This window comes from Aotus nancymaae, unplaced genomic scaffold (genome assembly GCF_030222135.1).
Source record: "Aotus nancymaae isolate 86718 unplaced genomic scaffold, 86718_ANA_hifiasm-v0.15.2.pri h1tg000004l, whole genome shotgun sequence".
In the NCBI taxonomy this organism is placed as follows: domain Eukaryota; kingdom Metazoa; phylum Chordata; class Mammalia; order Primates; family Aotidae; genus Aotus; species Aotus nancymaae.
Window position 1 is genome coordinate 41582701 of NW_026988415.1, and position 26873 is coordinate 41609573.

Genomic DNA, 26873 nt, shown 5'->3' on the forward strand with positions numbered 1-26873 from the left:
ATCAACCCAGCCTGGGAAGCTTCTTTTTCTCCATGGACATGAGGCACCCCTTCCCTATCCAGAGACACTGGTTGTCTGTGTGGCACTGGGAAGAGGGATTTAACCATAAGAACCATTCAGGCTAACAGCCTCTTTACCCCTATAATCCTGAGATTCCCCTTTCCTATCCAGAGAGACTAGTGCACCAGTAAATGAATAACCACAATGACAAGGGCCTAGTCAGAGAAGTGTTCTTCATCTTCCACAGTCAGGGAAAAGAATGCCACAGCAACGTCCTTTCCAAGGAAACCTGTTTACCTTCATGGCCTGAAAATCCCTTGCCCGACCCGGTGATACCAGGCACCCAGGCCTAGGGAAGCCTCTTCCACTTCACCAACAAGTACCAGTGGGAACTGCAGCAGCACCAGATAAACTAAGCAGATCAAAATAATACTGCAAAGTCTGTAAAAAGTAAACTGTCAATGTAACTACAGACCACAAAAGTTGGCTAGCATCTATGTATTAACCTAGGCATGATGACTGCCTGCTCACATAAAAGATATAAATAGGAGTCACCAAACATAACCAACAACATGTCTAGGAAACAACAAAAAGCCTGTTATATCAAGGACTAGGGAAATCAATAATCGAAAAGACAATCAATAGATATCAACAGCAAGATGAATTAATGTCGTAATCATCTGACAAAGATTTTAAAGCAGTGATAAAATACTTCAATAATGAACTATAAATTATCTTGAAATAAATGAAAAATTAGAAAATTTCAGAAAAGAAATAAAGTTATAAAAATGACCAAGTGGAAATTATAGAAATAAAATATTAGAAATAAAAGGGAACATACTGGAATGGCTCAAGGATAGAGTAAAGATGACACACACAGAATTAGTGAAGTTGAGGAAAGATCAATAGAATTCATTCAATCTGAATAATAAAGATAAATAGACAAATAAAAATGAACCAAATTTAAATCCCTGTGGGAGAATAACAAAAAGCTAACATTTGTGCCATCAGAGTTCCAGAAAAAGAGGTGAGGGAGACAGAGAGAGAGAAAGAGAGAAACAGAGATAATGGAAAAAATGGAATCTTAAACAAAGGAGAAGCCAAATGTAAAAATTTGGAAAATTCCCAAACTGGCCATGTAAATAATTTTTTAAAATGTGTTTAGGAGAGGAAATCAAGAGTGTGGTTGAGATACCTTTTATAACAAGGTTAGTATGAATAGAAGAAAGCCGGATACTATTTTTTTTCCTTCATCTTTTATTTTAAGATCTGGGGTACATGTGCAGTATGTGCAGGTTTGTTACATAAATAAATGTGTGCCATGGTTTGTTGGCTGCACGGATCAACCCATAATTTTGATATTAAGCCCAGCTACCATTAGCTATTCTTCCTGATGCTATCCCTCTCCCTACCTCCGACAGGCCCCAGTATGTGTTGTTCCCCTCCACATCTATGCATTCTCATTGTTCAGCTCCCACTTATAAGTGAGAAAAGGTAGTGTTTTGTTTTATGTCCCCACATTAGTTTGCTGAGGATAGACTTCCAGGCTGATCCATGTCCCTCAAAGGACATGATCTCATTCTTTTTTTTGTGGCTGCATAGTATTCCCTTGTGTATGTGTACGAAATTTTCTTTAGGCAGTTTATCATTGATGGGCATTTGGGTTGATTCCATGTCTTTGCTATTGTGAATAGTGCTGCAATGAACATACGCATGGATGTATATGCTTAAATTTATAATAGAATGTATATTATATATACATTCTATTATAAATGTATGATATATACATTTATATATTATATATATAATATATTATAATATATATAATAGAATAGTATAAAATATTCTATATATTTTATACTATATAAATATATAGTCTATATACATCAAATATATAATAGAATAGTATAAATTTATAATAGAATGATTTATACTCCTTTGGGTAATACAGTGGGTAATATAAATGTAATTACTTTGGGTAATATAATTTGGTGAGCAATTCCTTTGGGTACTATGAAGTAATGGGATTGCTGGGATAAATAATATTTCTGTCTTTAGATCTTTGAGGATTGACCATACTGTCTTCCACAACAGTTGAACTAACTTACATTCCTACCAACAGTGTATAAGGGTTCCTTTTTCTTCACAACCTCACTAAATAACATCTGTTATTTTGTGACTTTTTAGTAATAGCCATCTGACTGGCATGAGATGATATCCCATTATGGTTTTGATTTGCATTTCTCTAATGATTGGTGATATTGAGCTCTTTTTTCAGACATTTGTTGGCCATATGAATGTCTTTTGAGAGGTGCCTATTCATGTCCTTTGCCCTCTTTTTAATGGGATTGTTTTTTTCTTGTGAATTTATTTAAATCGCTTGTAGGTTCTGCATATTAGACCTTTGTCAGATGGACAGATTGCAAAAATTTTCTTCCGTTCTGTATGTTGTCTGATCACTCTGATGATAGTTTTTCTTTTTTCCATGCAGAAGCTCTTTAGCTTACTTTTATCCCATTTGTAAATTTTTGCTTTTGTTGCAATTGCTTTTGGCATTTTTGTCATGAAATCTTTGCCTGTGCCTATGTCCTGAATGGTATTGCCTAGATTTTCTTCTAGGGTTTCTTTTTTATAGTTTTGGGTTTTACATTGAAGTCTTTGATCCATCTTGAGTTAATTTTTGTATAGGGTGTGACGAAAGGGTACAGTTTTAATTTTCTGCATATGGCTGGTCAATTCTCCCAGCACCATTTATTTAATAGGGAATCCTTTCCCCATTGCTTGTTTTTGTCATGTTTGTAGAAGAACAGATGGTTGGTAGGTGTGTGTGGTCTTACTTCTGAGTTATCTATTCTGTTTCAGTGTTCTACGTGTCTGTTTTTGTCTCAGTATTTTGCTGTTTTGGTTACTATAGCCTTGCAGAGTAGTTTGAAGTCAGGTAGTGTGATGCCTCCAGCATTGTTGTTTTTTATTAGGATTGTCTTGTCTATTCAGGCTCCTTTTTGGTTCCATACGAAATTTTAAGTAGTTTTTTTCTGATTCTGTGGAGAATGTAAATGGTAGTTTAATGGAAATAACATTGAATCTATAAATTACTTCAGGCAGTATGGCCGTTTTCACAATATTGACATTTATGAAGACAATAAGATGACCTAGCGGCATTTCAGAGATCTTGGAGGCTGCCATGTTCATCACAGGCTCAGAGTGCCAAGGCCTTGAGATCAGAGTAGCTTCTAGGGAGGGGCCTAGGTTGCACGTAGAAACTCAGTGCTCACTTGCCAGGGTGATCTCAAATCTCTGCACCCTGAATTCATGCACTAAAGTCTTCAAGTGCCCCAGCTAGGGCTCAGGTGGACCCAGCTATGGCTTGGACAACCACTCTGGAGGGTGCAGGCACATACAGAGTACATAAGCTATGGAAGCATGGTTACCTTTACCCAGATTTCAAAAAAATGCAATGGAGAGCTTCAGAATCCAGGCAAAGAACTGCCTCAGTGTCAGGGCCACTGTAGAAAGCTCCCTCTAGGGCAAAACCTAGTGGAGCTGTGAGTTTGGGGCCAATGCTAGGGCAATGCTTAATGAAGCCATGAGGGCAGGCCTACCCCAAGACTCTAGAGCCACCAGGGTATAATGCCCACCTGGGAGAGCCACAGGCACCTGACCAGTCTGTAAGAAGTATGGTGTGGGTTGTACTCAAGAAAGCCATGGAGGCAGAATTCCCCAGAGCCCCGAGAATCCAACTCCTACCCTAGTATGTTTGTAAGGCAGAACATGGAGTCAAGTAAGTTTATTCTCAATCCTTAAGATATAATTTTGTTTGCTCTATTGGGTTTTGGACTTAGGTGGGACCTGTTACCTCTTTCTTCTTGCTTATCTCTCTCATTTGGAATTGGAATGTTTATCCCATGCCTGTCACAACACTGTACATTAAAAGCACAAAACTTGTTTGATATTACAGTCTCTCAGCTGGAGGGGAATTTGCCTCTGTATGAATCATACCTTGAGTCTCACCCCATCTCATTTAGATGAGACTATGAATTTTAGACAAGTTTGTGCTAGAATTTTGGGATTATTAGGATAGAATGAATGTATTTTACATGTAAGAAGGGCATGCATTTTGAGGGTCAGGGCAGAATGTTATTGTCTTAATATGTCCCCTACCTCCCAATTCACATATTGAACCTTAATGGCTAATGTGCAGTCAGGCGCCAGTGGCTCACACCTGTAATCCCAGCACTTTGGGAGGCCGAGGCAGGCAGATCACCTGAGGTCAGGAGTCAAGACCAGCCTGGCCAACATGGTGAAACCCCATCCCTACTAAAAATACAAAAATTAGCTAGGCATGGTGGCGGGCACCTGTAATCCCAGCTACTCGTGAGGCTGAGGCAGGAGAATCACTTGAACCAGGAGGTGGAGGTTATAGTGAGCCAAGATTGTGCCATTGCACTCCAGCCTGGGCAACAGAGCAAAACTCTGTCCAAAAAAAAAAAAATCAAAGAATAATTTAAAAAATCAAAATTTTTTTTTGTTTTTGAAATTAACAAGATTGATAAACTTCCCCCAGGGTGCAGGGATACAGCTTAAAGTCAGGAATTGGACAAAGCATGGTGCAGAGCTCTGTGGGGTCCCATGCCACCACTGCTGGCTGGACTAGCACTGTTGGGCATGGCACAGTCATGGGCAATGGCAGATGATGGCTTCAGCGCACACTTGCAATCTGCAACAAGGAAGCACCAGCACAGCCCGCATCCCCGAAACCTCTACTACAAGCTGGTAGGGACCTCAACCAAACAATCCTGACCTTTCAATCCTGCCTCCTCTGGATCCCAGCCTTGTTGACCTCAAAACCTTAAAAACTAAGGTAAGCTGTGCTCCTTCCAATCTATAAATTTTCTTAAAGGCGCCATATCCCTAATTGGGGGAACCTTAAGGAAGTCTAAAACAAATGATGTAAGTTTGTTATTTCATTTACAAACTTATATTAAACAAACTCCAGATATAAGTTTCACTCAAAGAAGTTAACCCTATCACTTGCATGTGCACAAGACCAGAAGGATGACAGATCTTTGCCCTTTGCTTCATTATAATACCAGTTCTCCACCCAAAGAGGTGCTCATCTTCCATTTTCTAATCATGTGATATATATGTTTAGCATGACTCCTTACTACTCTTGTGCACCCTGTATTCCATCCCATCATGTTGTAAAGCTCACTTACCTCATGAATTATGCATATCATCTCCTTAAGGCACCACAATGTACTCCCTCTGGGGAGGCAGCCAGATAACTTTAACTCCAGTGCTGGCTCCCTTGTATTTGGAGGAAAAAAACCTTTAAAAAAGCCTTGACTGGGAAACATGCTGGACCTCGTGTCAATTTCCATTACATGAGAGTCTAAGAACCTGTGGTCTGTAACAGTATTATGGTTTGAATATTTGTGTCCCCTCCAAAATTAATGTTAAAACTTAGTACTCAATGCAACAATATTAAGAGTTGAGGCCTTTAGGAATTGATTAGACCATGAGGGCTCTATCCTCATGAGTTGTGTTAGTGCCTTATAAAGGGACTTGAGAAGGTGAGTTCATCCTTTCCACCCTATTTTGCCCTTGTGTCTTTCCTGCCATGTGAAGTCACAGTGTTCATCCTCTCCAGATGTTACGGCAATGTGTAATCTTGGAAGCAGAGAGCAGCTTTCACCGGACAACCAAACCCACAGGCACCTTGATCTTGGACTTGCTAGCTTCCAGAAGTATAAGAAATACATTTCTGTTCTTCATAAGTTATCCAGTCTCAGGTATTTTGTTACAGCATGACAAATGGACCAAGGGAAGAAGGAATGGTGTTGGTCTATACAGGACAGCAACAAGGAGGCATAATAGATAATATAGTCTGATAGTAATAGATTCAAAAGGGAGGGCTACTAGGGAGAAAGGAGGGATAATGATGTAAGAAGGGACAATTGTTTGGAAGCTGCAATGACGCAGAGGAAAGAATGAGGGCACTAAGGAGATTATAGAGGAGATAGTAAGAGATGATAAGAAATTTTTGGCCTAATTCATCAATAGCAATAATGTCTCATCTTTTAAAGTTTTAATTTATTTGATTACCTTTTCTTGATTTTTTTTCATGTGTAGGTAACAGCATAATTAATTTTGGTCTTCATTTGTTCTCACTGAATTTCCACTCTTCCAATTCATGGAGGGTTCCTTTGTCTTAGTTGGGTAGAGAGGTTACATATTAGAACCTAAAGAAAAATTTTCTGAAAACCTCCTGCTAGATTTTATTTTGCACATTAGGCCATTCTTAAAGGATAAGGGAAAGAGGTAAATGCATTTTGTATTGAATGGAGTGGTACAGAAATACAAGAACCTAGAGTAGAGAAGATTCACTAGCATGGGAAAGGATAGTGGGAACTACGGTTTTTAAAGCATCAGGAGCCCATGCCCACTCAGCACCAATGAAAGTAATAGCACAATAGTGAATATAACCCTAGATGTCTGGGCTCCCTGTCTTGACAAATATTTCCATGGCCGCACATGCCTCAGAGGCCTCAGTGCCACTGTAAGACTAAATGAGCAATAAATGTATCAATGGAGACAAGTGTAAACTATATGCCAGTAAGGCACCCCTGAATTTTCTGATTCATAAAAGATACTTGGGATCTTTTGATAACCCTAGTGAATGAAAGAGGAATGATTAAAATTAAATTTCCCCCAGACTGGTGGGATGGGTGTTGGAATCAAAATAACTGTTTTTGTTTGCTTGGATTCCGCACATTCATTTACGGATCAAATGAAGCCCATACTTTCCCAACGTTTTTACAGAATTTAAATTTTACATTATATTGTGGAGAAAAGCTTTTCCTTTTTCTTGGAGCTCAATTTACTTTGAACTTCATTCCATTCATTTCCAATTACTTAAACTTGTGAGACTCAACTTTATGGTGTTGCATGCTTACTTTTTAGACCTTTGGATAGATTATTCCATTTGGTATGCATTTTAGAAGTACCTACCTACCTGCAAATCAGACAGACTCTTTCAACTGCAAACAAAACAAAACAAAACATGCCTTTAGGGAATGCTTGATATCTAACTGTTTATAGGAACATAATTAAAAATTTTGGATGAAAAACTATATTTACAAGCTCTGAAGGCCCTTAAATATATCTCAGGATGATGCAACATAAACAGTTAATCTTAAGAAAAAGAATCACATTCGAACCAAAAGTCTGCATAAAACAGCCAGTTAAATGGCTTGTTTACTTTCTGTGCTCTTATTTTACTAAACAATGTTTGTCATTACTTATGAGCCTTGTGTAATTACTGAAGGATTATAGTGGCCCTTATGTGTTGTTTTAAAGGTAAGTAAAATTTAGTAAGAATAAATGTCTGTATTGACCTATCTTTTGTTTGTTTCACTTCAGGTTTGTGGGGTAAAATCTTTTGAAATTACCAAAAATAGGTCCTGACATTTTAGTCACCAGACCAGAGCACAGATGATACTTTCATGAAACAACAAATGGATTTCTGAGTTTTAAGTGGTTGTAGATACAATAGCACCAAAGACAATCCAGGCAAAACAAAAAGGGCCCATTTCTGCCCTTCAACTCATGTTTTTATTGAACAATTTCTGTATGTTAAGCACCAAACAGGAGACTTGGACATATGAGGTGGCAAAACTGTAAGAAATGGTTAATCCCAAGTCTTATTTTGTATATATTTACAAAGTAGGGTGTGGGCTAGCTTCTGAAAATGTAAATCCATATAGAATCCCTTTTACTCTTTCTTGAACTATTATTTTTAGGTCAGTTGACATGGTTGTGAGCAACATAAAATGTGATATGTGACAATGATTTCTAAAACATGTTTGACTTTAATTCATTAGCTGCCACCATTCAGTTTTTGGAATTAAAAAGTAGCTATACTCCTGAGTATTCTTAAATCAGGAGTAAGGGCTCTATTTTTTTTTTTCAAAAAATGTTATTATATCGGATGAAAATTAGTGTTAAAAAAGGATTCAGTCAATGGATTTGCAGCATGGAAGTCCTTAGACCCCACTGCTTATGTTGTGAGTGATAAACTTACTAATAATGAATAACTAACGACTTCTAGTCAAGACCTATCCTGTCCCCATGCTTTGGTAAAGAGTCCCCAGAATAATGCCCTCTCTCAGCGTTAGGGACTCACCGTGTCCGAGCTAATTACAATTTGTGATGATACTTTTATTCCTTTGCTCCTAACACTGTCCCTTAAAGTTGAAGTCAGCGTAACCTATGATAAAGTTGAGTAAAACAATTTGATTGTAATGAAACATTTTGAATTCAGCCTTTAACATCCTGGACAAGCATGATGTGTTCAGGTAGCCCAGCTCCAGAATACCTGGCCACACATGCCAAATTAGGACAATACCCAGTAGGCTGTAAGGAGTAAATCTGATGAACACCTCTCCAAAATGTCCCGAGATGGCAGGATGTGCATGAGACTATGCTTTTAATACTCCACTGCTGAGACCTGCTGAGGGAAGTTCTGTTCTTCTGGTCCTGAAGAAAGGACTAAGCTTCTTTGAAAACTTGCCATGATTACTCCATCTTCTGTATTCCACCATCAGCCTGTACTAAACTCCTTCTTAAATGAAAGATACTCTCTGGATAGAGTTCTTCACCTTTCCTCTCCTCGGGACTTGAAAATACTGGGGTTGGATGGGAGGGAAGGCAACATTGGAACTTGCTTGAGTTTCACCCATACCATGTGAATCTATGCCCATATGTAAAGTCTTATATATTTAGAGGAAAATTATTCAGTTTCCAATTTCACCACTATAGCCAGAAAGTATTTTTTAATCAGATTAATATATCCCTCTTTTGCCAGAATTCCAAATGCAACAAGCTGAACCCCTAACAGATTCCAATCAGATCATTATTATATACTTTAAAGAGAAGAATATTATTTGAGTAAGTCCTAATTCTGTGGAATCAGATAAGTATATTTCAATAATGACATCAACTAATGATTTATAAAATTTTATTTTTCAAGGTTAAACAATGATTCATTGTAGACTTTCTGAGCAAACAATTAGCAGTATTGAAGATTGTTTGAATTTTTTTTAGAGTACACATTGAAAACAAATTAATATGATTTCAGTAGACAATTTGTTAAAATAAACTGAAGAGTACTTAAAAGATCCCATTGAATGCTTGTGGGATTATTCCTAGTTTTATGGATACTATTTCAACTAAATGAATCTTGACAGAGAACACTTAGTAATTAATACACCTAGAAACTGATAGCACTAAAATATTAAAACTTATGCATTCCAATGTTTATGTGTATATGTGTGTAGGAGCATGTGATTCTGCTTTGCCTGTTTTACTGTCTTAATGATTATCCCTTCTTACTGTTTCCTCTGGAGATCTTACCTTACTTCTACTGACAATCACTCAGAAATTTTCTTACCGGCCCTTTAATCCATCATTTTCTAGTTTTCAAATATTTCCAATAATGGCTTTTATTTTAGACAAGGGCTTTGTTGAAAAACTAAATTATACCAAAATAAAACCATACCTTATCCCTAGTGCTGCTCATGACCTGCCAGAATGTTAATGGTTCAAACCACAAGGCTAGGGAAATTATGTAGTCAGGAACCTTCCTTCTGCACATCCTTGATGGGCTGGGGCTTCCAGGTGCTGCTGCTACAAGGTAATGTATAGATATAATTTCTTCTGTCTCTTACAAAATAAACTGACCACAAAATACCATTGTCTCTTCACTTTCTTGTTTCAGCTGGCAAAGGATGTGAAGATTCCAGATGGATTTACATCTAAATCGGCAATATTCATTACTTATGAGCCACTTTAAATATTTGCTGTCCTTTCTACATGCTTACCTAACATTTCAATCTCCCTTCTTGACATGTGCCCAGCTTCCTTTCTTTATTAACATTTTATCCTTTAAAGCTTGGTTTATCATTTGCAATCTCTCTTGCTTGGTTACTTTGGGACATCTTTGTAGATTCAGTTCACTTTTGCTTATTTTTACTGGAATAATTGCCACAGAGCACAATGGGAGTTGACTTCCTAAAATAGTTTTGTCTTACTGTATTAAAATATGATTTTAAGATAAAACTTAATTTTAAGCTTAACTTTGAGTAAATATTATGAAAAAAATGGATTATTAAAAGACTTGATTCTACACACTACTTATATGAGAAAATTTTCTGAAATTAAAACATAGCAAGCTCCATTTGCTCAGCGATGAGGTATTTGCACAAAGTTCCCCATGGCCTTTTGGTGTACAAATTTATAATAATGAAGACTACTTCTAGAAAAACATTGACATGAAAGTTTGATTTTAAAATCTACTGAATGAAAAAAGTTGTTTGAGTTGTAAACACTCAAGGATAAGCCAGTTTTAGGATCACATTATTGTGTCACAGTAAAAGAAATGTGAGTCACATTTATTTCCTTAGTTCATGGATTCAGGCTTTCCTAAATTCTCAATAATGAGCTACTACACTCTTGATATAAAGTTGTTAGGAAAATCCAAATCTTCATTTCTGGCACTAAGTGCCAAGAAATGTGCTATTATGAAATCACACATAGTCAGCTGCTTTTGAATTTTGGTTAACCAGGTAGTTTGAAAATTATCATCCCACTAGCACTGTCCTCAGATTTTAGAAGCAGAACTAGAGGAATTATATTGAGGTATACTTTGTGGCAGTTCTGTTGCTTTTCTATTGCCACAGAACTAACCATGGTATTGAGGATGGATATGCAGAAATTACACTCTTCATCAGGTAGCAGTTACCATAGGTGACCAAACATCACCAGTCTATGGCGTCTATAACATATTTGGATGATGGACTAGTATAACTTTCACTACTCTAAATTTGCAGACTTACAAAGATGGTGAAAGTTGTGTATTTTTGAAATCTTTCTTTTTCTTACCTTTAAGTCTTTATGTATGAACTTATCACTGAATATTTTTAGATTAATTTCTGATTTAACATAAATAGAAACATGAAAAACACAGATATTAGCAAAGTTTCTTCATTGTTATGTTTCGTTCCTTTTGCTTAATACTGGAACGAAGCTTTTGTGTGGTCTAATCTTGGATTGGGCAAATATTTGATGCTGTCTGATAGTCATACTTTTGGCCATATAACTTTTATAAATCAATCTATCTGCTTTGGGGAGTAGAATTTGACACCTACCTTAAGGTATTTAAAAAAAAAAAAAAAAACCTCATTCTACAGTACATGTGTATAGGAGTTTAGTCCTGTATTCAGGCTCACAAGTGTATTATTTGGTGGTCTGTAACAACAGCTATTGCACATCTTTTGGGGGTTCTGAGAAAAAACAAGCATCTAGGGGCTTTCTTTCTTTCTTCTTATCAGGAAAAAAAAACAACTTAAAAATGGGTGAAAAGAACACAACTGGTCTTTAGCTGTAGGCTTAATTGTTATGAATCAGTAAGCAAAAGGGTGGTGGCATTTTCCCCTTTATCACCATAGTTTTCTCTGGGCATGCAGGTTGTTCAACCTTAGTCTGGGTTATAACAGTCCTTAAGATTTTTGTTTCTTGACCAAACCTTTGGTTCTTTAAATAACTTTGGAAAAATCACATACAGTTTGTCGATGTTTTTCTTTTTCTGAAAAAATCTTATCCCAGGGCCAATTCTTTTGAAGGCTGCTTGTAATCTAATTCATAACAGGTTTCTTTACCCCATGTTGTGAAATACGAATACAGATACTGTCCAAACTGTCCAAAGAGTAATGTTTGAATTCACAGTAACAAAAGTTACAAAGTTTGTGCAAAAGATATTGTACACCATTGGAGTACATAGAGCTTGCTATAGTTAATTTTATACATAAAGCTGCGTTTCTCATTCAAACTATTCTGTGCTACATTAAAAGTTAAGTTTTGGATTTAATTTTTACTAAAAATAAAACTGAATGCTCATTTGATCTCTGAAATCTGAAGATGCAGTCTGCCTATACATGATGCTTGTAATGTAATAAATCACTGGAAACTTTTAGACACTGTAATTGCTTTGGAGCTCTTCAAGTTTTCCAAGCGTCATGAAGTAAACCCGGCTGTGGCGATTGCGCAGGGTAGAGGTAAAGAACAGCTTGAAAAAGAAAGAAAGACACTGTCAATAGATATTTAATACATTGCAACCAGATATTTGATATAACTATGATTTTAAATTATCTGCACCTGCTAATTAAAATATTAAGTCTTACCGTTTTGTGGAACAGTTTGTTTTTCAAATTAAAGAATAAGAGTTTAAATTAATTTTGAGTCTAAATTATACGTTTTTAAAACAACCTCTTACTATATTCTACATAGTTATAATTTATATGGTTAAATAAAATTAATATTTTTGTAGGTGGCCTTCATTTGCTGAAGTTCTTGATTATTTTGGGGGAATAATTATTTGCTTTTTAAAATGATAATCTACTTATATTCAAGTTGGCTTTTTTTTTTAATATAAGGAAACAAATTATTTCGGTGTTGTTTACCATTGCTGCTTGTATTTAAGAAGACATTGAAATTGTCTACTTGATGCAATTTTCTTTTTTTTCTTTTTAATATTTTTTAAAATTAAAAAAATTAACAGACATATAATATTATATGTTTTTATCACATACAAAATGATGTTTTGAACTCTGTATACATTGTGGAATTGTTAAATCTAGTTAATTAACAAATACATCACCTCACATGGTTATCATTTTTATGGTGAGAGTACATAATATCCACTCATGCAATTTTCTATTTCAGCAAAATGGACTGATATCAATAGATTGATAAAATGAATTAAACCCAGTGGCTTACAGAGGGACATGTGTAAATGTGGGCTGTGCCATAAAGAAAATCAGAAAAAAATGCAGATAAATATCAAACAAAGTCCTCCTTGTTAGGACTAAGGCTTTTGACATCAACAGTGGCTATACTTATGAAACTTTGTGACATAATGATGATGATAAGATACACTGGGTGTGACAAAGGGAGGCAGGGAGTCTCTAATTTGTAATACTGTGAAATTACATCATATGTAACTGTACATGTTGCTTGATAAAATAAAATATATGAAATTATTAAAATTTAAATATTAAAAGTATTTAATATTATTAGACAAAGGCAGCAATCAGTTACTTTGGTTAATACTCATCAAGAAAATGAATAATATTTTAAGAAAAAATATGTGATTATACAGTGTTAAATAAAATTTAAAATGCTCCTGCTTAACTCTTCTAAGATCTGCTTTATATTTAATTAAATAAAAGTCTTCATAAACCTTTATAGAGTTTCACTGTGGCCCTACAGTTGAGGGGGATGCAGGACTTTAGGTATATATGAAAACAGTGTTTTAAATTTCATAGTAAGTAAATGTTATCTCAAAATAAAGAGACATCATTGTAAATGTTTTAAAAGATATGCTAGTCACCCTTGACTTAACATATTTGGTGTTCCACACAATTTGTGAGATGCTTTATATATTATCACTAGTTGTCACAATTGTTCCCAAAGCATTTATTAATATTTCTATTTTGGAAATGAAGGAACTAAGGATCAGAAAGATTAATCAAACTTCTCAGGTTCTCTAACCTAGTTAGTCCGGTTAGAGCCAGGACTGCATTCTAGGTCTTGATGACCTGAAACACAGGATTTTGCCATTGCATCTCTTTACATTGTAAATTAGCAACTTTGCTTGATGCATAGTGCTTTATCCTGGCTGTTCTGATATTAACTAAAATCCTCTGCAATCTCTTCTCAACATGAATGTTTCCTAATCCTATTAGTATTATTTCTTTACACTAGTATTTCCTATAATAGATAGGAATGATAATGATCTTATACAATAAAATTTTCCATCTAAACTATTTGAATTAGTTGTTAAAATTGATCAAATTATATAAATAATTACCAAATCTTGATTTTATTTTTCTTTTCTGCAAAATAAACATTGTAACACCCACTTGTGAAGATAAGTTGAGATAGCTGTTAAAGTAGCTAGCACAAGGCCTATTATACAATTAGGTGCTCAGCAAATCTAAGTACATTTTCCTTCTGTTATTGAATTATGCTGAAAGCTATAAAAGGCAGATTTGTTCAAGCATTTTGTTTAAAATACCATTTTAATATGAACATGAAAGGCACTATGAATCAAAGACAATAAAGGATTTTGAACCAAATAAAGTAACGGCTAAGCTTCGTTTAAGACATAACTAGAAATTTTTCTTATTTTTTCAAAATGGGCTTCTTTTGAAACCAAATTTTATCACTTACCAAGTTAGTGTTTCTACTGCAAAATATAAAATTGTTTTTATAAATAGTAAGCCAATTTGAAAAATATAGCACAAGTATATTTATAGCCAGAAGGAAAAGGACAGAAATTTATTTAGTTAGTTCATTTTCAATGGTTGCTTTATTTTTGCTTTAACTGGAGGGTGTAAGCTATACCTTGTCACCCCGGGTACACAGGAATCTCAGCTTCTTAATTGACCTGCGCTTCAGCTCACTTTCCAGGACCTTGGATTGCAAAGAGCGCACTTCAATGGCCTTTTGACCCCATCCTGTGGTTCGCTGTGTACACTCAAAAGCTACAATACAAATGAAAAAAATCAGAGAAACACAAAATCTTTCCAGCAATCATAGAAAATTATAACTACGGTCAATGTTTGGTTATTAAGAGACTCATTATTACAGTTTAGGTAAACACATCCTGTTTTTCCCTCCTATAGTCAGTTATTTGACCATTTTGCTGCTCAAGAGTGGTGTTCAAACTGGCACCTTTGTAATCAACATTTAATTGCCAGATCTCAATTATTTAATTGTATTCATATCCTCTAAGATGACAGAAAAAGCTAAAGACTAATTCTATCCTGCTTGTAGGCATTCTAATCTACACAGCCATTCCTTATTTTATAGCCTAAGTGAGATACAGCGTTCCTAATAAGGGTGTGCATTTGTGCTCCAGTGACATACATGGAAACCTGACTCTTAAAAATTAAAATAGTTAAAAAATGACTTGCTCAAATAATAGCTGTAGCAACTCTAATTCAATTCAATAAATTATCATGTTATAAGAAGAACCAAAGCTAATTTGACGTTTTTTCCCTGCTCAGGAAATATTTATTAAGATTTTATCTTTTTTGATTCTATTTTATAATACTTTGTGACAAATATAGACTATGACAACAATTGCCCTAAACCTAATTATGTAAACAGTTAGTCAACTGGTGCTGTAAGCTATTTTTGGCACAGGGAATAGCACTACTATTACATCTTTAACTGTCAATTTAACATTCTTTATGTACTTCACAGGGAAAAAATCCATAAGCAAATCAAATCCTGACATTTAAAATAATATCAAGATTTTAAATTCAGGCTGGGCGCGGTGGCTCACGCCTGTAATCCTAGCACTTTGGGAGGCTGAGGCGGGTGGATCACGAGGTCAAGAGATCGAGACCATACTGGTCAATATGGTGAAACCCTGTCTCTACTAAAAATACAAAAAAAAAAAAAAAAAAAAAGCCTGACATGGTGGCACACGCCTGTAGTCCCAGCTACTTGGGAGGCTGAGGCAGGAGAATTGCTTGAACCCAGGAGGCAGAGGTTGTGGTGAGCCGAGATTGTGCCATTGCACTCCAGCCTGGGTAACAAGAGCAAATATCCGTCTCAAAGAAAAAAAAAAAAAAGATTTTAAATTCAAATTAAAATAGTCTAGGAAATAACAAAATAAGGCATCTTTAATCTCATATTAACATGATTAAAATCAGAATTCAATTAAGTACTTTGATTTTTTTTATTGTATTGTAGGTTTTGGGGTACATGTGCAGAACATGCAAAGTTGTTGCATAGGTACACACATGGCAGCGTGATTTGCTGCCTTCCTCCCCTTCACCTATATCTGGCATTTCTCCCCATGTTATCTCTCCCCACCTCCTCACTTCCCACTGTCCCTCCCCTATTTCCCCCCAACAGACCCCAGTGTGTAGTGCTCCCCTCCCTGTGTCTGTGTGTTCTCATTATTCAACACCTGCCTATGAGTGAGAACATGCAGTGTTTGATTTTCTGTTCTTGTGTCAGTTTGCTGGGAATGATGGTTTCCAGGTTCATCCATGTCCCTACAAAGGACAAAAACTCATCATTTTTGATGGCTGCATAATATTCCATGGTGTATATGTGCCACATTTTCCCTGTCCAGTCTATCATCGATGGGCATTTGGGTTGGTTCCAGGTCTTTGCTGTTGTAAACTGTGCTGCAATGAACATTCATGTGCATGTGTCCTTATAGTAGAACGATTTATAATCCTTTGGATATATACCCAGTAATGGGATTACTGGGTCAAATGGAATTTCTATTTCTAGGTCCTTGAGGAATCTCCACACTGTCTTCCACAATAGTTGAACTAATTTATACTCCCCCCAACAGTGTAAAAGTGTTCCTATTTCTCCACATCCTCTCCAGCATCTGTTGTCTCCAGATTTTTTAATGATCACCATTCTAACTGGCATGAGATGGTATCTCAATGTAGTTTTGATTTGCATTTCTCTAATGACCAGTGATGATGAGCATTTTCTCATGTTTGTTGGCCTCATGTATGTCTTCTTTTGTAAAGTGTCTGTTCATATCCTTCGTCCACTTTTGAATGGGCTTGTTTGTTTTTTTCTTGTAAATCTGTTTCAGTTCTTTGTAAATTCTGGATATCAGCCCTTTGTCAGATGGGAAAACTGCAAAATGTTTTTCCCATTCTGTTGGTTGCCGATTCACTCTAATGACTGTTTCTTTTGCTGTGCAGAAGCTATGGAGTTCGATTGGGTCCCATTTGTCTATTTTGGCTTTCGTTGCCAATGCTTTTGGTGTTTTGGTCATGAAGTCCTTGCCTACACCTATGTCCTGAATGGTTTTGCCTAGATTTTCTTCTAGGGTTTTTATGGTGTTAGGTCTTATGTTTATCTATTATAAAAGGAATACATTCTGCATTGTTATAATTGCATGACATATTTTTTTAATTCCTTATCTTTCCTTAAGGTTCTAGGATTCCTTTATCTAACACAAAACTTATCTGGCCTATATATGTATACATTAAATATACATAAAAGGACTATTAAGGAATTATCAAACATTTATAGAAGTGACTTTTCACAGGCATAGTGTGAGCCATTTTGAATCCCTGAACTAAAACTTACCGATCATTTATTATTTCCTGCTTTCTTCTACATTGCAATTCAAAATATCTAATGTATGAAATTGACATAAAATTTGTAATTAAATTACAATCATATTTTGACCAAGAAAAATGACTATCCTGGAAGAAGACTTAATAAGTCAAATTTCAGACTGGAATTAAAATCACTCCAGATATAAAGGAAATAAGAAAATCAGTCTCCAAATGGTTGGGAACAAGTAAGAGATTTAGTCTATCTAAAGTTAAATTTTCTTCACCTTTGTGACTACTTTATTAAAAATGGTATTTTTGTCAACAACAACATAGACTAAAAATTCTAAACTTAAAGCACAGGCTATTTGTTGAGTCCAAGTACATAGTTCATATGGCATCACATAATCTCTACCTTAGTCCCAAAACACCTGCATCTGCCACTTAACCTAACTACTGAGCTAGCTTGCTTTCTGAGATGGGACACAGTAATTTGGAAGTGAGAACACAGTAATACCGGCTGCAATTGTTAAGCTTGTATATATTTGTTTGGAAATGGAGAGCAATGATTTGAGCACATTTATTATAACTTAAGACAATGTAAACTTTAAATTGGGGAAATCTGGATCTGGATTAGTTTTAAATAACAAAGCAGTTGTTTTTAGACAGAAAAATACAGTAATTGATTTCCTTAATATCAGTGTTATATGGTAGTCTCTAGTATACTCTCAAAATATCCTCAATATAAAAACTAAAATATCATGTTCTTATAGCACTGTAATTTATTTTACATGTAGCTGTCTTTCAAATTCTAGAAACTTAAAATAGCTTTTTGTTTTAGGTCAGAAGTTGTCCTGCCTTAGGACAAGACGTGTACCAGATGACTTCTCAAGATCCCTTTGACTCTTATGATTCTCTACTGGCATAAATATAGGAGTTTGTTCAGTTTCCTATTTAAACTGAATTTCCTTATTCCCATTTCTGATTAGCATATGGATCACAAAAGTACCACTGTAAAGGATAGAACATGAGTCATTACTTTTACTTTCTTTTGCCCCAGATCTGTCAATTATACTGTAAGCATTTACCTTCTGTCACTTAAAGTGGTTTTAAACCCTCTGTGAGTTCTTTCTTGTTTGAGGAAATTGGAGCAGGTTTTCAAGACAATCTTTAACACTGACTATATATGCAAAAAGAAAGGATTCTGCAGATGCAATGCAAAGTGCCATCATCTCATAAGAAAAATGTTCATTAACAAGCGGTTATTTTGAACTAGTCCTTAAAGCCACATGAGGATCATATTTAGTTATAGAGATTACAGAAGCATCTGGCGTCTCATTTGACAGCCCATCTTTCTCTCTCTGTCTCTGTCTCTGTCTCTGTCTCTCTCTCTCTCTCTTTCTCTCCACACACACACACACACACTGCTGCTTTTTTCCTTTATTTGCTCCATTAAACTTCTCTTTTCTATAATAGTTATCCTCCAGCTAATCATTCTACTCTCTCTAATATTTTTACTTTCGTATGCATTCTGTTCCCTATCTAGAATCATGTCTGGGGTCACTGAGTCTCATAACATATACAAGAATCTCAAATTATTTGGATTTCCCAGATCAGCAGTCCTGCTTTGGTGAGGAAGAAAGAAATGTCCTGGTTTGATGAAGACGAAAAGGCAATTTTCTTTGTTGCCACCTGGGTGGTATCTAACAGGCACTCCAGTCAGTGATATCTATCACTTTTCTGAATGATTTGATCATTCACAGAAATATAACTCACAAAATAGAGCTCTATTGACTATACAAAATAGAAGTATTTGGCTCTTCTTTTATACTAGTTGGCAGTCTCCTAAGATAAAGATGTACCCCACAATCAGTGTGATGAAAAGAAGCATTTTCAGTATCTGTGTGAAGTCTGCAAGTAAAAGAAGTTAAAAAAAATTACAGATTTTGAGGAAATGAATTTGCTCTTGTTTCAATTATAGAATATTACAAATAACTCAGATAACCAAAATGAGTCTCTTTGTGGTACTCTCATGAATTCATTAAGCAAATACAGGCATTACCTTACTAAGGGAATAAATATGCAGAACCCCAAATTAATCTTATGTGTCTTAAGAAAATGTAATAATTCAGGAAATATTTTCTTAGGACACCTTTTTTACCCTTGGAAAGTTTCTCTGGGGTCATGAAGGAGAAGGAAATTGTGTACATACCTATAGAAGACGGTATGTCTTTCCATATTTCAAGGATCTTCTTGAAGAGTTGTTCATTTGCTTCTACAGAGAGGGCTTCAGCATTGAAGGTGAGCATCATGCCAATTCCCAAGCAATCAGGTAAAATGATGATATTCTGTGGTATAATGATTTCCAGGGGCTGGAATTATGTTTCATAAAGATTTATATGTCCAATATTTTATTACTACTACTTTAATTGAAGCAGCTTGGCTGGGCAATAAAGACCAAAAGAGGTTCAAAGAGCAAGGAGGAAGAGAAACCTCTGTTTCCAAATTAATAAGCATGCCATCCAGTATTTGAAAAGAGCTGCTTTCTTTATGTCATAAAGCCATAACTTTTAAATATTTTTCTTGATATTTAGGAGAAAGCCTTATATTAAAAAAGCAAAGATGTATTTCCAACACAGATTTTTTTGACGTTTCACAAAATATTGTGTATCATGATAGAAGAAACATTTCTTGCTACAGATGAGTTTAAGATTAATTTCAGCACATTAATAAATAGTTTAGTAATGAGTGTATAAACCAAATAACAAATATAGAATACTTGCTTATCAGCTAACTCATTCAAATTAGAAATAGGAAACTAGTCTAAAAAATAGCTTGAACTTAAAATGCTTACAAGGGACAGCTTTATAATAGTCTTCACAGCTTGAAATATAACTTTAAGTCATTTCCCCCTTTGCAAAAATTTAGAATTTCTTTTTCAATTAATATAATTTAATATGTATTTAACATAGATATTCAAAGACATATTTGGTGACATAATATGAAATACTAAGAAATATCTAAGCATTTCTAAATTTCATGATGCACAAAACAATGCAACAAAGTTTTCTTAAACTACAAATAGTGTCACATTAAAGTATTTCCCTGCAAATGAAAAATTGTGTTCCCCAATGGTTTCTCCAAACTAGTACCAAAAAAAAAAAAAAAAAGGTCAGAAACTATACTTGCCAAACCCAGCGTACTCAGGCCAGGTACTTGAGGCCGTGTCTCAGCAACAACAATCCTTATAACTAAAACGGGGATCCAGAGGCGAAAAGCAATTTTAATGCGTTCCCTGGGCACTTGCATCAGTAATTGAATCAGAAAAAAGATAAAGGAAGAGAATAAAAGAAATTGCAGGAAAGAAGATTGTCTCAATAAAATCTGTTTAGAAAAGAACTGGACTGCTGCAAATCCAGACAGCCTCAGATGCTTCTCAGATGATTCCTGGAGTAACCAGATATTTTTTAGCACACATGGTTCCCTTGTATCATTACAGCTTTTGTAATCTAGCACTCTTGGAAAAATATTATGTTCAGTACATTCTTTCTCAGAAGACACCCCCTCCCTGATATTAGAGTCCTTTCTCTTTTAATGGGTCAAGACACTAGAGCATTTAGCTAAAAATATTTTTGAATATACACAAGGTATCCTAACTGGGTCAGAAAGTGATTTTTAAGAACTCATCTCTCATTCCAGCTTCAACAGTAACTAGAAAATTGCTTCAAAAATAACTTTTCTTGCATATTAATCATGTGAAATGCAGGGGTCAACATTCCTAAATTACTTTTCAAATAAGTGTAAACGTGGACCAATGCTGCAATGTTCAATATTGCACTAACTTCTTAGTAAGAGCTATGTGATACAACATAAAAAAAGATGCAGGAAGCTATGGAAACACTCCAACTGAAGAGTACAAGAATAGCTATATCAAAATTAACCTGACCTCATGCCTAAGTGACTTTGGTTAAAATTGGTTCAGTATTTTCTGCATTATAAGCAGTGTGATTTCTATATAATTATGGGCAACTGAGTAATAAGCTGATTATCTTTAATATGACCAAAAGACTTTAAAAAAAAATGTCATGGGTATACCTATGTAACAATCCTGCATGATCTGCACACATACCCCAGAATTTAAAGTATAATAAAAAAAAAGTTCCCACTCATGTCCTGGCAGTTGGTTTATGTAATTTGTTAGAGATATAATGAGATAATTCTGAGAGCTGTTCAAAATATCACTCAATCGTAATTTGAAAGTATATCAAAGGTTTCTCCTGGACTTTTTGTATAATGCTAAAGTGCTAAAATTTTGGTTGTCTACAAATTAGGAATTTAAATAAAGTGAACCAGAGAACTGTTGGTTTAGGCCTTCCTTTTAAATAAAAATTTCAATAGGACAAACATCATTGCCAACATCAAATTTGAGACACAGTAGAATTACATTTTGTATGGTGTGTGTGAGGGATATTACATTATGTTCAAACTCTTTATGTAAATGATGTGTATAATATTTTTACAACAATCCATATTTTAGATGTTGTGCTATATTTTCACAAAATATAATTATTTAAGAGTTGAGTATCTGCTTTTAAAATGCTGAATTTCTGATCAGAAATTCCAACTATAATTAACCTTATAAGAGAACATTTTATGATAATATGCTGTTATGTCACAGTTGAAGTAATATAATAAAGAATAGGGATACATACAATAATGCTGCAATACTGGTGTTGTATTTTTAAAAAATCTATTAATGCATTGTGGAGTACAGAAAATCTAAAGCATGTACTGAAAAATCAAATGCATTTTAGGGTCAGTTATTATAAATATATAAACATAAATGGATAGAGAATGCAGAGCATATATCCCATCTAAAAGGAGCCATACATGAATCAATTCCAATTGATAATGGCTAGATAGTCATGTGGCACTGATGCTGTCAGGTCTTCTGATGTATCAAGAGAAGTCCAGGTTTTAAGGGTAAACGTTACTCATTACAAAAAAAAAAAAAAAAAAAAAACCACCACTGGGCAAGACAAGCAATGTCTATCTGCATAATACACTCAACTTTCTAAACTAAGGAATCTCAGTGTTTTTTGCTTATGGAAGACCACTTTCTGGCACTCTATACTTACCTTTTATGTCTCAGTTCCAGTATAGACATTGCAAATCATAGTTTTAAACCTTTCAGAATTTTGACAGTTGGAAAAACTCAAATGGTGGTATGCAATAATTTCTAGGAATTTGAAGGTATTATCTTACATTATTTGGCAGGGTCACATCAGACATAACCTCAGATTCTGCATCGATGATGTGATATCCATCTGCTGAGCTGAAGAAAATCTTAAGTCTTTTTTCAGAACCAATAGCCAGGTCAACTGTCACTGGCTTATGACCAAGTGTTGGAAATACCTGTGAATATAAAACCAAATAAGGCCAAAAGGCCAAAAATGACATTCTAACTAAGGCAAAAATTCCCTCACTCTTTTGTCAGGTATATAAGTGTACAAAACCCAGGTGGATATTTTAAATGGCATGTCGTGTTTAGAGACCCGTGTATTACAATTTTTCTTAGATCTGTTATTACAACAAAGAAATAATTATTTTCAATAGCTTCAAAATATTGAGTTTCTCTTCAAAGGTCAGATTGGCATTGATCATAAGAGCCGTGTATGGCCCTGCATTCTGTTTGCTGTCTTCAAGTTCCTTGCCTTGAGCTTCAGCAAATGAAGGAGCTCATCTGGTCTCTTAAACCGGTTCGCTGGATCAGCTGCCTGTATTTTTGCCAGTATTCGTATATAGGCTTCATAGGACATGTAGTCTCCTTCGGAGTCTGCTGATTGATCAGTGCATACTTGGTAGGGAATGAAAAGGGCCAGACATATTAACCTACTATACACTGGGTAGTACTCTAGGCTCCTATGGTTTCTAATCTAAAACAAAAGACCAAACAGGATTCATTGCCAAGATCAGATCATGGTAGAGAACTGAGCATCACAGGATTCACCATACTGTAGTTGTGAGGTTGGATTCAAGAACTGCAGTGAGGACTTGGACAAGAATTGTGCATCAGGCTAGACAGACTGTTGGTACTTATCTCTTCGCCTTCCAGCTCCATACCAGGCAGCTCTGACCAATCAGCAGACACCCAAGAATAAACTCATATCCAAATACTGACAGCTGACCCAAGGCCCAATTTAGGGAGATCAGATGAGGGATGTGATTTGTGTAAGGGCTGACTTAGATTGTATATACAGTCATCTACACTATTTATAGAAGAACATAGCTATTTTGAAAATAGACATTGGCAGGTAGTCATAAGAATTTGCTCATCTTTATTGTATACATGCTATGAGTTCCCTTACAAAATATACCACGTAAACGGATCCTGACTTAAGATACAAAAGCATTTCATTAATACCTTGCTGCGTCTATCAGGATGGGTCGCTACCGTGCTTTGTTAAAACCTGTCTATGGATCAACTAGTTAAAAATCACCTGGGATATCTGCTAAAATATCAGTTCCCAGGCCCTGCTCCAGACCCACTAATTCAGTCTGGTGTTGGGTCTGAGATCTAAACTTTTAACAGATGTTCCAGCTAATTCTGATGTACATCCATTAGAAGCTACTGGACATGATAGAATACTGCCAGTTCTTTAGTCAACCCTCATATGGAATAAATACAAAATAATTCCATTTAAGTAAAATTCTGGAGCATTATAAGTAAGTTACTCTAGATAAAAATAATCCCCCATTCTTAAGGTTAGTTGTTTGGGACACTAAATTGTTAACTTATGTGGCTGATTCATAGAAGTTCAGCTAAACTGTAATAAAGGTAGAAAGAGTACTGGTAAGCCTAATCACCATGGCTCACAATATTAATAGTTCTAGAGATAAATGTGTTTAGAGTTCCAGCTTGGAAAGAATATAGACCCATTGAACTCCTTCCCATCCCCACCTACTGTGGCCATGGTAACTGGAGCAAAGGCTTTCTTTTCCCTCCTTTTTCTTCGAAGGGTGTTCCCTCTCTATAATTGTCACACCTTTCTTTACCTTCCCTCTGCTCTCCACCCCCCACTAAGAGAGAACAGGGACTTTCTCAGCTTCACGACATTTGGGTGGCACCCAAAGCCTGTGTTTGGGGCTCTAGAAGAGAAGGTCTTCATGTTGACTACAGGAATTGGGAATGAGGCACTGATGAGGCGGTCCTATAAGGGGAGGGGCCAGGGATTTGCCTCGTATTCTCCCTTGCTGTGATGCTTGTGAATTGCCTAAAAAAGGGTTAACAGTAATTCCTGACATGGTATATTGAAGTTACATTAGTAAGACCCCATATCTACAAAAAAAAAAAACTAAAAATTAACCAGGTGTGGTGTGTGCTGGTAGTCTAGCTACTTGGGAGGCTGAGGTAGGAGGATGGCTTGAGCCCAAGAGATCAAGGCTGCAGTGAGCTATGATCATGCCACTGCACTCTAGCCTGGGCCATAATGATACCCTATCTCTAAAAAAATAAACAAATAAGCAAGCAAAGTAACAATGAAATTGTATTAACTACAGAAAAATGGCATATACTTCTGCATCTGTATTTGAAAGCATGATTCTGTTCACAATTTCTTCTCAAAATAAAAAATCATATAATCCAAAGGAAAAGGAGATCACTCACTTTAATAGCAGAGCTTTCATCAAAGGACTTCGGTGCCCATGCATAAAGGTGAATTGATGATTTTAAAGCAATTGCAATATATGTTGTTTCTTCATGTTGGACTACAATGATAAAACAGAAAAATGTAACAATGCCACAGAGTTAACAAGAACACTTAAGTATTTGTATTTATCGTAAAAAATGCCATAACCACAATTTAAGGGCACAGACAGTATATTTTTGGGGAAGCTACTTGGTTACAATTTGATGCCCACAAAAAGATGACAAGATTACTGTATAGTTTTATGGAGTATACATATTTGCCTTCAAGGGCACTCTAAATTGTACACTGGAAACATTGATGCAAGAAATTAAAGAAGATATAAATAAATGGAAAAATTCTCCTGTTCATAGATAGGTAGATTTAACATTGTTGAAATAGCAATACTGTCCAAAATTATCTCCATAGATTCAATGCAATCCCTATTAAAATCCAAATGGCCTTTTAGTGAAGAAATGGAAAAGTTAATCCTAAATTTCACATGGAATCTTAAGAAGCTTCTAATAGCCAAATAATATTGAAAAAGAAAATCAAAGTTGGAGAACTCACACTTTCCAATTTCAAAGCTTACTACAAGTTACAGTAATCAAAGAAGTATGGCACTAAATAGCATAAGGATAGGCATACAGATCAACGGACTAAAACTGGAAGTTGAAAAATAAACCTTCACATCTATGGTCAGTGGTGTTATACCATTCAATAAGGAAATAACAGTCTTTTCAACAAATGGTGCTGGGACAACTGGATATACCCATGCAAAACATTAAAGTTGGAGCCCAAATCTCACACCATACACAAAATTAACCCCAAAATTGATCAAATACATAAATGTAAAAGCTAAAACAATAAAACTCTTGGAAGTAAACACGGAGATAAGTCTTGATGACCTTGAATATAGCAATGAATTCTTATATTTGACACCAAAGTATAAAGCAAGAAAATAAAAAAAAGATAAATTAGGCTTCATCAAAATTAAAATTTTAGGGCACCAAGGGAAACTACTAAGAAAGTGAAAATACAACCTACGGAATAGGAGAAAATATTTGCAAATCAAATTCTGATGAGAGTACTATATGGGCTGGGGTTGGTGGCTCTCACTTGTAATCCCAGCATTTTGGGAGGCCAAGGTGGGTGGATCACTTGAGGTCAGGAGTTTGAGACCAGCCTGGCCAACATGGTGAAATCTCATCTCTACTTAAAAAAAAATACATATGTATGGACAAAAATTAGCTGGGTGTGGTGGTAAGCACCTGTAATCCCAGCTACTCGGGAGACTGAGGCAGGATAATCGCTTAAACCCAGGAGGAGGAGGTTGCAGTGAGCTGAGATTGCTCCACTGCAATCCAGCCTGGGTGATAGAGTAAGACTCTGTCTCAAAAAATAAAATAAATTAAATTAAAATAAGTCTAGTATATGGAATACTTAAAAAATGCTTATAACTCAACAGCAGAAGGACATAAGAACCAATTAAAAAACAGGCAAAGGACTTAAATAGACATGTCTCCAAATGGTCAGTAAACATGTAAAGGTACTCAACAACATTAATCATGAGGGAACTGCAAATTGAAACTTTTACGACATCCCACTTTACACCCATGGGGATGGCTAGAATCAAAAGATAGACATGTACAGGTGCTCACAAGGATACCGCGAAAGTAGAGCCCTCGTATATTAACTGATAGTAATGTGAAATGGTGCAACCACGTTGAAAAATAGTGTAACAATACTATCCAAGAGAAAAAACCATACATATCCACATACAAAGATGTATGAAATGTTCACAGTAGCATTATTATTTTTTTATTGTACTTTAGGTTCTGGGGTACATGTGCAGATCATGCAGGATTGTTGCATGGGTACATACATGGCAAGGTGGTTTGCTGCCTTCATCCCCCCATCACCTATATTTGGTATTTCTCCCCTCGTTATCCCTCCCCACTCTCCCTAACCCTCTCTGTCCCTCCCCTGGCCCCCACCAACTGACCACAGTGTGTGATGCTCC

General features: G+C 35.6%; 1 protein-coding gene across 3 annotated transcripts in view; it reads right to left on the reverse strand.

Annotated features, from left to right (window-relative positions):
- Window positions 1-9010: 9010 nt before the first annotated feature.
- The window catches only part of NRK (Nik related kinase), a 138223-nt gene continuing 120360 nt past the window's right edge, over window positions 9011-26873 (reverse strand). The window contains exons 24-29 of one of the 3 annotated variants that reach the window (XM_064362032.1): window positions 24828-24932; window positions 22880-23022; window positions 22431-22580; window positions 19378-19537; window positions 14464-14603; window positions 9011-12124 (exon numbers count right to left, since the gene is read on the reverse strand). In XM_064362032.1, coding sequence (XP_064218102.1) covers window positions 12029-12124; window positions 14464-14603; window positions 19378-19537; window positions 22431-22580; window positions 22880-23022; window positions 24828-24932 — 794 coding nt within the window. In that variant the 3' untranslated portion in view covers window positions 9011-12028. The remainder of the gene's footprint in view (window positions 12125-14463; window positions 14604-19377; window positions 19538-22430; window positions 22581-22879; window positions 23023-24827; window positions 24933-26873) is intronic. The other 2 variants (XM_012451660.3, XM_012451659.3) reach the window with 2 other exon arrangements.